The sequence below is a fragment of the Elephas maximus genome, chromosome 2 (assembly GCF_024166365.1).
Source record: "Elephas maximus indicus isolate mEleMax1 chromosome 2, mEleMax1 primary haplotype, whole genome shotgun sequence".
NCBI classification, from domain to species: Eukaryota; Metazoa; Chordata; class Mammalia; order Proboscidea; family Elephantidae; genus Elephas; species Elephas maximus.
In genome coordinates, this window is record NC_064820.1 from 110,419,178 (window position 1) to 110,433,014 (window position 13,837).

The 13,837-nt window shown below is 35.2% G+C and overlaps 1 protein-coding gene across 1 annotated transcript in view; it reads right to left on the bottom strand.

The window, feature by feature from the left end:
• Positions 1–918: 918 nt before the first annotated feature.
• SLCO4C1 (solute carrier organic anion transporter family member 4C1) overlaps positions 919–13,837 on the bottom strand; it is a 74,205-nt gene continuing 61,286 nt past the window's right edge. The window contains exons 10-13 of the mRNA XM_049871484.1: positions 9,267–9,457; positions 7,410–7,474; positions 5,828–5,965; positions 919–3,760 (exon numbers count right to left, since the gene is read on the bottom strand). Coding sequence (XP_049727441.1) covers positions 3,618–3,760; positions 5,828–5,965; positions 7,410–7,474; positions 9,267–9,457 — 537 coding nt within the window. The 3' untranslated portion in view covers positions 919–3,617. The remainder of the gene's footprint in view (positions 3,761–5,827; positions 5,966–7,409; positions 7,475–9,266; positions 9,458–13,837) is intronic.

Genomic DNA, 13,837 nt, shown 5'->3' on the forward strand with positions numbered 1-13,837 from the left:
CTTAAGGAAAAATTTTATAAACTAAATTAAATTTTAACTAAAGCACTAAAATATGTTTTAATCCCATTTACCCGTTCAGTTTTTTTTAAATGGATTATATCTTTTACTATTTTTTTTTAATAACTCATGTGTAATGTATAAATTCATGTTTATTGTATTTGAAGCAAATAAGGCCTAATCTAAAACGATGAAGGAGGCTGTGTGTATTGGGATGAACAGGAAAAGGCATTACACTTCAAATTAATATCCAATCTGATTTCTTTAAAGATATTGTACTGAGTATTTTGATAAGGCTAGATGAACTAAATATATCTTTTCCAAAACACATTGCCTTTGCAAAGTGTCAGATATTTCACGATCAATCGTCTGCAACGTGTATTCTACTCATATCCACCTCATATATCAATCTGTTATGTCTGGTAACTATTGTGTGAGAATTCTACTACTATACATTTCATAAAGTGATTTATATTGAATTAAATACATTTACTGAGGTATCAGAAATAACTGAATTACTAAATCACATTTGCCAAGTTTAAAAGTACACCAATTTTCCCTTTTCCATCCTTAAAATTTACTGATATTTATAAACAGATAAATAATATCTTAAAATCTTTGTCATTTAATAAGGTTAAACACTTAAAACAATCTGGTACAAGCAATCTGGTTTAATAACAGGCATGTATACATATTTTGCGTAATTATTTACCATAGAAAAATCTTGAAAGACAATAGATACAAAATTTTATTTACATTTTCTGCAAATTTACATAAAATTAAATCAATTATATACAATTCTTTCAATGCATAAGATTTTTACATTTGAGTTTCCTGCAAATAAAGAAACCCAAATGTTAAATTCAAAGTTTTAAGACATATATCCAATTATATACAAAAATCACAATGAGTCAACTTACAAATTCAAGCTTTCTTAAAAATCAGTATAAATTTTGAAAAATACGTATTATGAAAAATTTCATTTCTAAAAGTAGCACATCAACCAGTATAATCTAGATAAGTCCAAAATGATAAACTATGATGATAAATTACAGTAGTGTCTGTATTGCCTTATTTATGAGAGGTATTCTTTGTAAATATGCACATCATAAAGGACAGAGTGCGACTCCCTCTAAATGTCAGAATTATTTTCACTTCAACTATTTCTATTAAAAACTTTGTAAAAATGTGTCATCTTATAAGGCTGAGTATATTGAATACAAGGTTAACCCTTGATAACTAAGAATTACAATGAATGCCAATTATTTATGGCTCTTTTATCAAACTATTTCTATATATGAGGTGATTTTTCCTTCTCTCTAAATTAAGTGACCCTAGACTATATGGTCGCTATGAGTCAGAATTGACTTGATGGCAATGGATTTGGTTTTTTTAGACTAATACAGGAAGCCCTAGTCGCATAGTGGTTAAGAGCTACCACTGTTAACCAAAAGGTTGGCAGCTCAAATCTACCAGGTGCTGCTTGGAAACCCTATGGGCAGTTCTACTCTGTCCTATAGGGTCACAATTAGTTGAAATCGACTCGATGACAAGGGGTTTGGGTTTTTTTTTTTGTTTAGACTAATATGTTTTACAGTTATTCTGCTTCCTCTCTTGCTGTCATTTCACATTTCTGTCAGTGATCTGTATCAGATCTCAGGACTCATCATTATTATACAACCATAAAATTCTATTCAATTCCCTGTTTCCACGTATAGAACACAGAACCCCTAAACACTCCTTTAGCTTTGCTGCAATAGAAAATGGCATATAAAATGTGTCTGGTTGGGTGGGAGGGAGAATGCTCCTGAACCAAGCTATCCTATTTTTGTTCTCTGGCCTATTTTGCACTGTCCCTTTGGCTGATACGAATTTTCTGCTTCCCAACTATCTGGATTTTTGGCTTCGACCTTCTTTTGTATTCATACATACTTGGTTTAAGGAGGGCTGTCTCCCTGATTCCTGACCGACTTCTCTAAGACTCAAGTGTGCCGGCTTGCCTAACTCCTAACTTATTACTTCTCCTTGAATTTCAGTTTAAAAGCACTGTGAAGTTCTTGAATCATTGTTGGTCACAGATTATCACCGAACATAATTTCTTAAATTCTGTGAATTTATAATACTCCTGATCCTGGATTCCTACCATGCCTTTACGCTCAGTTTGTGTTATCTACAATCACAGTATATATGATACACTGCTGATAGGGAAAAGCTGATAATGAATCTTATTAAATTAGTAACTTCACTTTATGAAAATTTCAAATGTAATTATCTCTGGGTTTGAGTTTAAAGAGACTTCAACCCTTTTCATGATCAGTAAAATTCTTAACCATTATAGAAGTTATTTTTCTTGATGTTCACTCATTTATTCCCTACATCTTTAGAACAGATAGACTTGGCATAAATCTAACCTGAATAAATACAGTGAAGTGTATAGTGAAGTATATGAAATACTTCAACTCTAAAATAAACACCATTAAAGACTAGGATTTAATGTTTTAATCAAATGACAATTAGAGATGGGCCCTGGTGGCGCGGTGGTTAAGTGCCTGGCTGCTAACCAAAAGGTTGGCAATTCAAATCCACCAGCGGCTCCTTGGAAACCCAATGGGGCAGTTCTACTCTGTCCTATAGGGTTGCTATAAGTTGGTTTCGGGGGTTTTACTATGTGCAAAGCACAATTCTAGGTGTTATAAGTAATGTGCTAGGTGATCAGTTTTTTAAATTAGAAAAATTAAAATACTGAGTAAATAAAGGTTGTTCAATAGTTTGTTAAGAAATCTTCTCGTGTCTAATTGTCACATTTTTTTTACTGAAGCTGATACTTTCCTCATGGAAGACATAAATGAGTGATTCTATCACAGAATCATAAAAGTTTAAGGTTAAAAATTAGCAGCGTCAACAAATAACCTCCTGGAATTCTTGTGCTAAAGTGAAAACAACCTAAAAAAACTACCTAGTGCCATCGAGTCGATTCCGACTCTTAAAGTGAAAACAAGTATATACAATCTTGATATTTCTGTACTTCCTATATACCCGGACACAAAGAAGACAAATAACCTACATTCTAAGAGCTAGATAACTTGCTGTGATAAATAAAGGCCTAACTAGTACAGATAAATTTAAAAACAAATTATATTACATATCTGGTTTTAAATTCATGACCTTCAATAATATTTCCTGAACACCGTCACATAAGCTTGGTTCGTTTAAATTTTTACGCTATAAATTTGCTAACCAAACCCAGACTATTGCCCGTAATAATTAAAATAAAACAAGCTGTAAGAGAGATAGAAACATGCACTGCCCTTTTAAAATATAAGCTTTTAACTAATCACTGGCTTTCTTCTAGTTGGATTTAAGAGCTGGACAATGGAAAATAAGTGAAGGTGTGTTTGAGGCTTTAGTGAGCTTTGAAGGCAGGTGTCTGCTTCTTATATTAAAAGAAAATAATATCTATACATTTACAGGGAACATATTCAATTATAAAACATCAATTTTTAAAATACGACTGTCCATATTGAGCAGCTAATGCTGCATTGGCATTGTGCATTCTTACAAGTCAATCTTCCTGCTGTAAAGTGTCCTCCTCTCTTTCTGTTTCAGCCTTCATTTCCTGCTTAGTTGCCGTCACATTCTACTGAAACGGTAGTCACAACTGATTGCTGATGTTGAAATGAAACATCTATGCTTGATGGAGGTGGTTTATACAAAAAGATTGCAAGCCCATTGAAGAAAATGGTGGTAGCTTTACAAGTAACAGCTAAATATAAAAATAAAAAGTAATACACAGTTAGTCCTTTGACTATTACAAAAATTAATTCTCATTGAGAAATTCTTCATGAATAGGAACTCACTATTTTAAAGAGGAGGAATACACAGACATAATCTGTTTTAAAATTTTAAAACATCAGGGAGTAAGGTAATATTTTTCAGTAAAATGTTTGAATACAATTCAATGAACTGGTATTTACTTGCTTTCTAAATAATAAAAATGTAGAATAATTATTCTATTTTTTATTATGATCGTATATTTTTGTAAAATAAGCATGTATAAAAAAATAGTTGCTGGTTGAGTCAACTCTGATTCACGCTGGTCCCATGAGCACCAGAGTAGATCTCTGCTCCACAGGGTTTTCAAAAGCTGATTTTTCAGGAAATCACCAGGCCTTTGTTCTGAGGCACTTCTGGTCTGACTCAAACCTCCCAAATTTCAGTTAGTAGCCAAACACGTTGTATAGGATTCAATAAATCTATGTTCCATTTCTAAGTGTATTAACACATTAGCATATCTATAAATATTTACAAGCAACCATAAGTTAAAGAAAAATAGCTTATACTATGCTTGAACCTGAATCATAAGTTGAAGAATTTTCACATATACAATGGAAAATATTTCTAAAAGTTAAAAAAAAGCTTTGTAATTCTTGGGGAAAAGCCTCTCTGGGACATATCATATTCAATATTCAACCAAACTGGCTTTTGATCAACTAAAAATATAAAGCATTAAGGTTCACTTCAAAAGATGGTATTTGTTTTCAAAGAACTTCAGGTTTTGAGCTTGGAGACAGGAAGAGAAACTAGTTCCAGCCACTGTTCAAGTATTCACAAATGCCAGTCAAATAAAGTAGCTAATTCTTTGTGTTAATTATTAATATTTTATTTAACAATGTGCATTTGTAAAACAGGAATGCTCATTTATCTAAACATTACTAGAAGATTAATTACATAAGTCCTACTTTCATTACTTTTTTTCTGAAAAGTTGAAAAGTGTATGTTTTTTATGGGAAAAAATTCTCAAATATCACTGAGTAGGAATAGGAATAACTCATTGTTCATATCTTTTGGCCAAAAGGTAAAAACAATTCAAAAAAATGTAAACATAAAAACATTGGATAAAAAATGTCTAGTCTAGTGAATACATACTCTTCCATTGTTTCTTTGGATTTATGTGTTTATTTCTCAGTGGATGTTTCATTCCCCCGTTGTTACAAATTCAGACAGCACACTCTGGGTTTAAACACACATAACAGTAATAAGCCTATCTTGAGGCATTTGCTAAAATCACTACAATGAAAATTGCACATTAGTTGCATATATAGGTAGCACAATATAAGTATTGCCTTTCTAATCAGGATTTCTGTTTTTAAATATTCTAATTCCTTTTTTTTTTAAATGACTTCCAATTTCGTCCTACTGTACCTGCTCAACTGTTAGCATAAAGGTTGGCAGTTAGAACCCACTGAACAGTACTGCGGAAGAAGAGTCCTGGTGATCTGTTCCCCATGGAACAGTTTTATTCTGACACACAGGAGGTCTCCATGAGTTGGAATTGATTTCACAGCAACTGACAACATCAGTACAAACTAGAAGCATGGCTCTACTTCCTTAATCTTAACTTTCATTTATTGTTTAACCAAGACTGTATACAGACCACCAATGGCAAAAAAGATTAAGCATCACGGCTAACTTTTAAACTATAAAAAATTTCCTACGACAGACCTGCCTCAGAGCCAAAGGATAAGTCTCTACCTCAGCTCTACGTCCTTTCCAAAGTCCAGATACCTAGATGACAAACATTCTATAGTTCGTCAGAATTCTCCTTCAGTTTTTTTATATAACTTCTAGGAAATTTGGAGGGAAATTATGTACAATTTCATTTGCCTCTATTTCAAAACATCATCAAGGCCACTCTCAACAGCTGAGCTCTGCTACCAGATTATAGGATGACCCTGATGTGGGCTGACCATCTCGTAACAACTATGGCCTAAGTAACTAATAATAATTTGCTTTTTCTTGGCATCATCAATTAACTCTAGTTACCACTTACTTATCACCACTAGCATATGGGCCATCCTGATGTTATCATAAATCCAGCAAGCTCCTTTAACTCCGCATTCGTTAATATCCCAGAGAACACATGTGCTGTCAATTGTCATACCAAATATAATTGGCCCAGGTATTGTACCTAGAAGAATGACGTGTGAAATACCCGTGAATAAAGATTACAGTTTATAACTAGAGATTTTTACATACATGGCTATACATATACTTTTATATAAACAGGTATGAATCTTTTCATATGCAAATTATTCCATTCACGATCAAGTAAAAGTAATATACAGAAAGAGAGAACATTCTAAAATAAGTATGTGATTATATATTACTAATTGATTCAGAAATTATTTCAACAAAAAGCTTTAGGATATATTGGGCTAACAGTTAAGTAAATATTTTTAATTCTCTGCTCTTCTACTTTAAGGAGTATGCCTTTGAAATCATCCCTCATACTTTTAAAAATCAAAATAAATTATTCTTGTTGCACAAGTCTGCTGAACTATAGCATATGTGTTATGTGTATGTCTGTATGTGTAAACTAATATGTGTGTATATGTGTGTGTGTACATGAGAATGTATATATGTATAAGCACACACAGATTAACATGCCTAGGAGTACTGCTGTCTCACACACACCTCCCCCGATGAGGCCATGAGGCACTAAACTTCCGTACAGTGAAGGAGCTTCCAATTTTTACAAAGCAAATATATGATCTGAGGTGTTATTTCTTAGTCAAAGATTTCTGCTGCATTCAGTCTACTCTTTAATTACCTCCAGTATGATAGATTACGAAGAGCACTAGACTGAGAGTTCTTTTTCCTCGCCTCATTTTCACTGCTAATCGTGTCACTGTGGGCAAATCCTTGCACCTCTCAGAGCCTTAATGTACTCATCTGAATAATGAGGAAGGTGATTTCTAATGTTCCTTCCAGCCTTTTGTTTTTATTTTAAGAAACAAATTTAATAATATGTTTATTATATTTCTTTCTCTCTACTCTTCCTACACCTGGAAACATATATTCTCTGGTATAAATTCTTTCTTCCATCAATTCTTAACTAGCCACATTATCTATATCAAAGTTTTGATTGAAACATTTTAACTCATTTTTCATTGCTAATGCAATATAATAGTGTCACAAGTAGAGATAAAAGCGGAAAGAAAAGGAATTATGGTAACAACAAATAAGACTTAATTATAATTGATGTCGGTAATAGATTTTATATGAATACATAAAAATATATAGTCTTTTATCATTCTCTGTTAGAAATGTGCTGGTCATAATTCTTTAGATATCAAATAAATACAATACACCCTCTAAGGCTATATTTGCAACACAGTTGAAAACAACATTTAACCAATCAGGTAGGTGGAAAGTGAAGCCATTATTTTCTTATATGATATATAAATAATACTACATCTTAAATATTATAAAAGAGTTTTCCTCAACAACTATGTAGCATTCCACATATTTAAATTAAATATTTTTCTTGGCACATATCAAAAATGAATGAATCAATAAAATTAATGAATCAATAGTCAGCAGCTACCAGTGAACTATGAAAAACAGCATACCCAGTAATCGGAGAAACATAAACTGTATTCCCAAAGCTAGAGACCGTTGCTTGTTATTAACACACCTGGAAATATTAAACATATATTAGACCAAAGATGATTGTATAGTATATTCACTTTTTCAGCAAGCTCATTTTTTATACAAGCTTAGCATCTCTACGTTAAAGTAAATGTTGTGCACGTGAAATAAATTATTTGTAAGTGCTTGTATACAGTTCAGCCTTTCTAGAATTATAAAAGAAAAACTATGCTATCCTAGCTAAAACACTGCTAACAACAAGAAAAAGTCATTCACTCCTATGAATTTTAATAAATATGAAGGAAAAAGGCCATTCATTAACAAGACTTACTTTTTGACTATCACTATTATCTAAAAGTTGCAAGCAAATAATTCTTACTCTAACTTGTACTAAGTTTGAGACAGAAATAATATCTACTGGCTTAGGATACAAATTTGAGGCAATGAAAAATGGCCGCTGAAGTTCAAAAGTATTCAATGAGAAGCCTTTAAATAATGATTGTGGGCCAATCAAAGATGAATGAGATGCGATGTTATCACACAAAAGAGAAAGATGTGAGAAAAAAGAGATCAATCAGTCTTTTAAAAAAAAGAAGAAGTTGAAAGGTGACTTAAATGATTTTTCAAATATGAACTTTTAAAAGCATTTTCTTTGGTTTCTAAGTACCTCTACCGATTTCCAAATAGTGTAATGTTACAGACTACTTAATATTTTTTGACAGAATCCCAAACTTCCCATTGTCAAAATATGTGTGAAAAGATAGAGAGTAGATATTAAGGAACAAAAGGTTGAAAATATACAGAATGGCTAGAAAAGACAGAATGACTAATTAGCCTACGGAGGGGCAGACAGGAAATATTTTCCTAAAGTGATACAGAAGGGTCTACTGAGAAAGAGCAACTCATCACCAGAAAGCACAAAATACTGGTGACAAGTGACAGCCAGCTTCTTATCTATTAGCCCAGTTTACAGAAAGGTTTACAATCACAACACCTCACGTATAAGGCAGAAACATGTCATTCTGATTCTTTACATATGGGCATGATGGTTAATTTTACGTGTCTAGTATGGTTCCCAGTGGTGTGGCCAAATACTAGACTAGTTGCTGTTTCACAATGTAATGTAATGTAATCACATTCTAAAATGTAAGTCTAATGTAACATAATCAATCAATCAGTTGAAAAGGGAGTTTCTTTAGGGCGTGTTCTGTTTTCAGACTAAAAGTAGATGTTTTGACAGAACTTGCTCTCTCTCTCTCTCTCTCCCCACTTTGCACTCTTTCTGTCACCTGACCTACAGATATTGGGTCAAAAGCCTGCAGGAGTCTCCAGCTTACCACCTAACCTATGGATTTTGGACGAGCCAGCCCCCCACAATCCTGTGGGCTAATCCTGTGAAGTAAATCAATCTCTCTCTCTAGATATAAACATGTAGATATATAGGGATAAAGATATATTTCATTGGTTCTGTGTCTCTAGAGAACCCAAAGACATTAAGACATTTTGGTACCAGCTGTGTATTTCAGTCATACTCAAATACAGTTGAACATATCTCCAGTTTACAACTAAAGCCTCACAAAAAGAGCAGGGAAACTAACATCAGATGAGTGCAGGTAGGCAATATAAGACAATTTCACGTACATAATCTCATTTAAACCTCAAACATATGGGCCTCAATAAATTAGCTCGTTGAATGCCACAGAACTAACAATCTTGTAAGGACTGCCGTGGAATTGGAACCAATGATAAATAAAAACCCCGTAGGAATCACTGATTTCATTTTCTTTTCATTCCACATGCTGCCATAAGGACTGCAAATTTTACCATATAATACATACCTAAGGATGGACACAGTTATAGGAGTACCAGCCATGAAAGTAAAAGCGATAGTAGCAAAGAAAACGCCAAGGAATATGGGCAAGTTTGCACATCGAGTTTCACATTTTCCAGCTGTAGCTTCAAAACCCAAACTTTCTGGAGCAGATGCTATCTCCATTTTCCTTTCAATACAAGAGCAGTTGTAATAGACCTAGAAATATCAGACATAAAAATACTGAAAATGTATATTTTGAGATATATGCTACAGATGACCATTTTAATATCTATAGACTAAAACACCAAACCAAACCCATTGCTGTCGAGTCGATTCTGGCCCACAGCGACCCGATATAGACTAAGTAATAGTAATAATAATAATAAAAGTTCATTGTTTCTCAGATCCTGTTTTCCCCCCAGTAGGAATATAAACTTTAAATGTATTCACTATGGACTTCCAGCCAACATGGCCCCATAGACAGAAGCACCATGCCATCCCTCCACAGCAAAGACCAGAAAAACTAAGTAAAACAGAGACAAACTTCATTGCTGGAACTCAGAGTGTCAAACGAAGAGATAAAGAGCTCAGCCAAACACCAAACAGAATAAGAAACTGACAGAGGATGTAGAGCAAGGAGGGATACATGCGGAGGTCCTTTATCAGCTAACCCAGCACAGATTTACCATCTTGGATTCCTGTCAGGGATCAGCAGACACGGAGCACAGGAAAGCAGCTTCACAGAGCTCCTAGAAGGAGACAGAGCACCAGCGATACACACTTTCCTACTTCCCCCGCCCCCACCCTTTCCCCGCTGCTCTACCTCTGAGCTTCCTGGCTGACTGCAGTGGCTCAGCCAGCCGGGAAGTGCAACGTCCGTGCTGCTTGAATTTACCCACCCATATCGCATATCAGCGGACAAGGAGTACGGGAAATCAGCTTCACGAAGTGCCCAGTAGGAGAAAGAGCACCCAATGACGAGAGAGATACTCTTTCCTAACCCCCACACTTCTTCCTCCACCTTCAGCCTCCTCTCTTTTCCACCAGTCACAGTCTCTTGGCGAGGAGGCAACTGCTTCCACCCCGAGCCTCTTGAATTCACCCTGCCCACACTAGCCGGATCCATGAGCTGCTGTTGTTTCTTTCCATTTCTTTTGGTTTCGTCCATGCCTCCCACCACCTTCCCCTCCTTTCTCTTGAACCCCTGGCTCCATGTGTCGTCTTTGCTTCTTCCTGAAAGGCTGTGAACCACACCCCCAGCCCAGGACACCATGCTGGTGGGATCCCTGAGACTTTTTTTTTTTTTCCTTGTTTTGTTTTGCATTGTTCTGTTTTGTTTGTCTGTTTTCTTTCTTTTTTCACACTTGGGAGTCTCCTCTAGCCAGGCTGCACTGCACAGCTTAGGAACCACTCCCTCAATCTGTGCAGCAGCATAGTGGGATCCCTGGGGGCATTTTGTTTGTTTGTTTGTTTGTTTTTTCACTCTCTTTTTCCCTTTCTGTCTTTCTTCATTTCTCTGTTCTTGTCTGTCCATACTTACCTTCTTTTCCTGTCTCCTGAATGCCTGGTGCTGTGTAACATCTGTATGTCCTCTAGCCAGACTATACTGCGTAGCCTGGGCGCCACCTTCCTGGTCTTCGCAGCAGCTCTGGTGAAACCCCCAGGGACTTTTCTTTCCAAATTTTTATCAAGTTTTTTTTTATTTTCCCTTTTTCTTTTTTTTTTTCTTTTGTCCATTTTTCAGTTTTTCATCCCTTTACTCCAACGGCAAACTCCCCTAACACTCTTTTCCTTTTCTTTCTGTTTTTGGCTCCTGTTTCTCTATCCTCTTTCTCATATCCATATTAGCTCCACACATCACAACCACCCCCCTCTTTCCTGTGTACCTGCACCATGCTCAGAACATCATAACCCCAAGCAGCACAGGCATGACCTACCATAACCTGACCAGCACTGATTCCTGGCCCACCCTGTGGCCCTAGTATGTGCCAAACAACCCATCCCAGTCCCTCCCCTTCAGCTGGGCCTGACTTTCTGCTCCATAGCTGGGTGACTGGCCCCACCCATTGGATAACGATGTGAAAAGTATCATGACTACAGGTGGGCAAACAACAAATGACACACAGCCCCCCTGCTCAGACATAAGCAAATAAAACAAACAAAAAAAAAAAAAGGATGAAACAAATATACAATCAAGAAACAAAGAAAATAACTACTGAATGTCCTAAAGACAACAGACAATATCAAAACATAAAAAAAAAAAAACAGGAAAAGGATGGTTCCGGTAGGCATCCAAAATAAAACACCAGATGACTTTCCAGTAGAAGAAAAAGCACTAGAACTACCGGCAGGGAATTCAAATCTCTAATATTCAGAGCTATCCAAGAGTTGAAGCAAAAAGCAGATGAAAATGAGGAAAAAATAGTCAAATTTATGGAAAAGGCAGACAAATTCATGGAAAATACAAAAAAAAGGAAGAATTCAGGAAAATAATATAGAAGCAAAATGCCCAAATAAATTCACAACTACAAAAACAACAATTAGAAATCCAAAAGTTAAACAACAAGATTTCAGAAATGGACAGTGTCACAGAACGGCTGAGGAGTAGGTTTGAAATGATGGAAGACACAATCAGTGAAATTGAAGGCAAACACTTGGATACAACACTATTTGAGTAAAAATCATAACAAAGAAAAATGAGGAAACCCTGAGAATTATGTGGGATACAATCAAAAGCAAAATTTGGGAGTAATCGGAGTTCCTGAACATGGAGAGAAAACAAAAACACAGAAAGGATCATTGAAGAATCGCTGACAGGAAACTTCCCTAATATCATGAATGATGAAAAGCTCTCCATCCAAGAAGCTCAAAGAACTCCATATATGACAGACCCTAAAAGAAAAACATCAAGGCATATCATAATTGCGCTCGCTAAAACCAAAGACGAAGAATAAATTCTGCAAGCTGATCGAGAAAAACAAAAAGTCACATACAGAGGAGAAACAATAAGACTACAATAAGACTAAGCTCTGATTATTCAGCAGAAACCATGCAGGCAAGAAGGCCATGGGATGACATATATAAAGACTTGAAAGAAAAAAAAAAATGGCCAATGAAGAATAATGTATCCTGCAAAACATTCATTCAAATATGATGATGAAATTAGGATATTTCCAGAAATTAAGGGAATATGTAAAAACCAAACCAAACTTACAAGAATTAATAAAGAGAGTCCTTCAGTCTGAGAACAAAGACCATCAGACCACAGCCTGAATCTAGAATGCAAGATTGTACTGGCCAGATACCAATTTAGGAAATGAATTCTCAAGGACTATCCAAAACCAAAAGAATTGCAACAGGGAACCAGAGAGGTTAATCTGTAAATGATAACAACACCAGAATAATAAAAGAGGGAATAAACAGTGTAGGTATAGAATTTTCTAATGGCAAGAAAGGCAAGTCAATACCAAGTAATAATAGACTGGTTCACACCTAGGAAGACAGGGTAAATTTCCAAGGATAACCACAAAGAAAGTTAACAAACCTACTCATCAAAATAAAAAAGGAAAACATAGAGTCTTAATAAAAACAAAATCTACAAAAACAAAAGAAATGAAAAATCCACAAACAAAAGGAACTCACCACAAGAGAGTAAAAGGAACAAAGAAAATGTTAACATGACAAACAAAAAAAAGCACTACACAATGACCACAATAAACTCACCTACCAATAATTTCACCGAACATAAATGGCATAAATACACCCATAACGAGACAGACAGTGACAGAATGGATTAAAAAAAAACAGGATCCATCAATACGCTGTCTACAAGAGACGCACCTTGGAAAAAAAGACATAAATTTATTAAAAATCAAAAGATGGAAAAAATATACAAAGCAAATAACTACCAAAAAAGAACAGGAGTGGCAATACTAATCTCAGATAAAATAGACTTTAAAACAAAATCCACCATAAAAGACAAAGAAAGGCACTAAATAATGATTAAAGGGATGATTCATCATGAAGACTTAACCATAATAAACATCTACACACTGAATGCCAGGGCTCCAAAATACATAAAACAAACTCTAACAGCACTGGAAAGAGAAATTGACAGTTCAACAGTAATAGGAGACTTCAACACACCACTCTCAGTAAAGGACAGAACATCTAGAAAGAAATTCAACATGTTAATACACAGAAGAGCTAAGGAGCACAATCAGCCAAGTTGATCTCATAGACGTATGTAGAACACTCCAACAAACAGCTGCAAAGTACAAATTCTTTTCCAATGCACATGGAACTTTCTCCAGGATAGGCCACATCTTAGGCCACAGAGCAACCCTCAACAAAAGCCAAAACTTTGAGAGAGTACAAGGTATCTTCTCTGACCACAACACCATCAAAGTAGAAATTAACAATAGGAAAAGCAAGGAAAAAAAATCAATTACATGGCAACTGAATAACACCCTGTTTAAAAACCACTGGGTAATAGAAGAAATCAGAGGTGGAATCAAACAATTCCTAGAATCAAACAAGAATGAAAATACATCATATCAAAACCTTTGGGACACAGCAAAGGCAATGCTCAAAGGT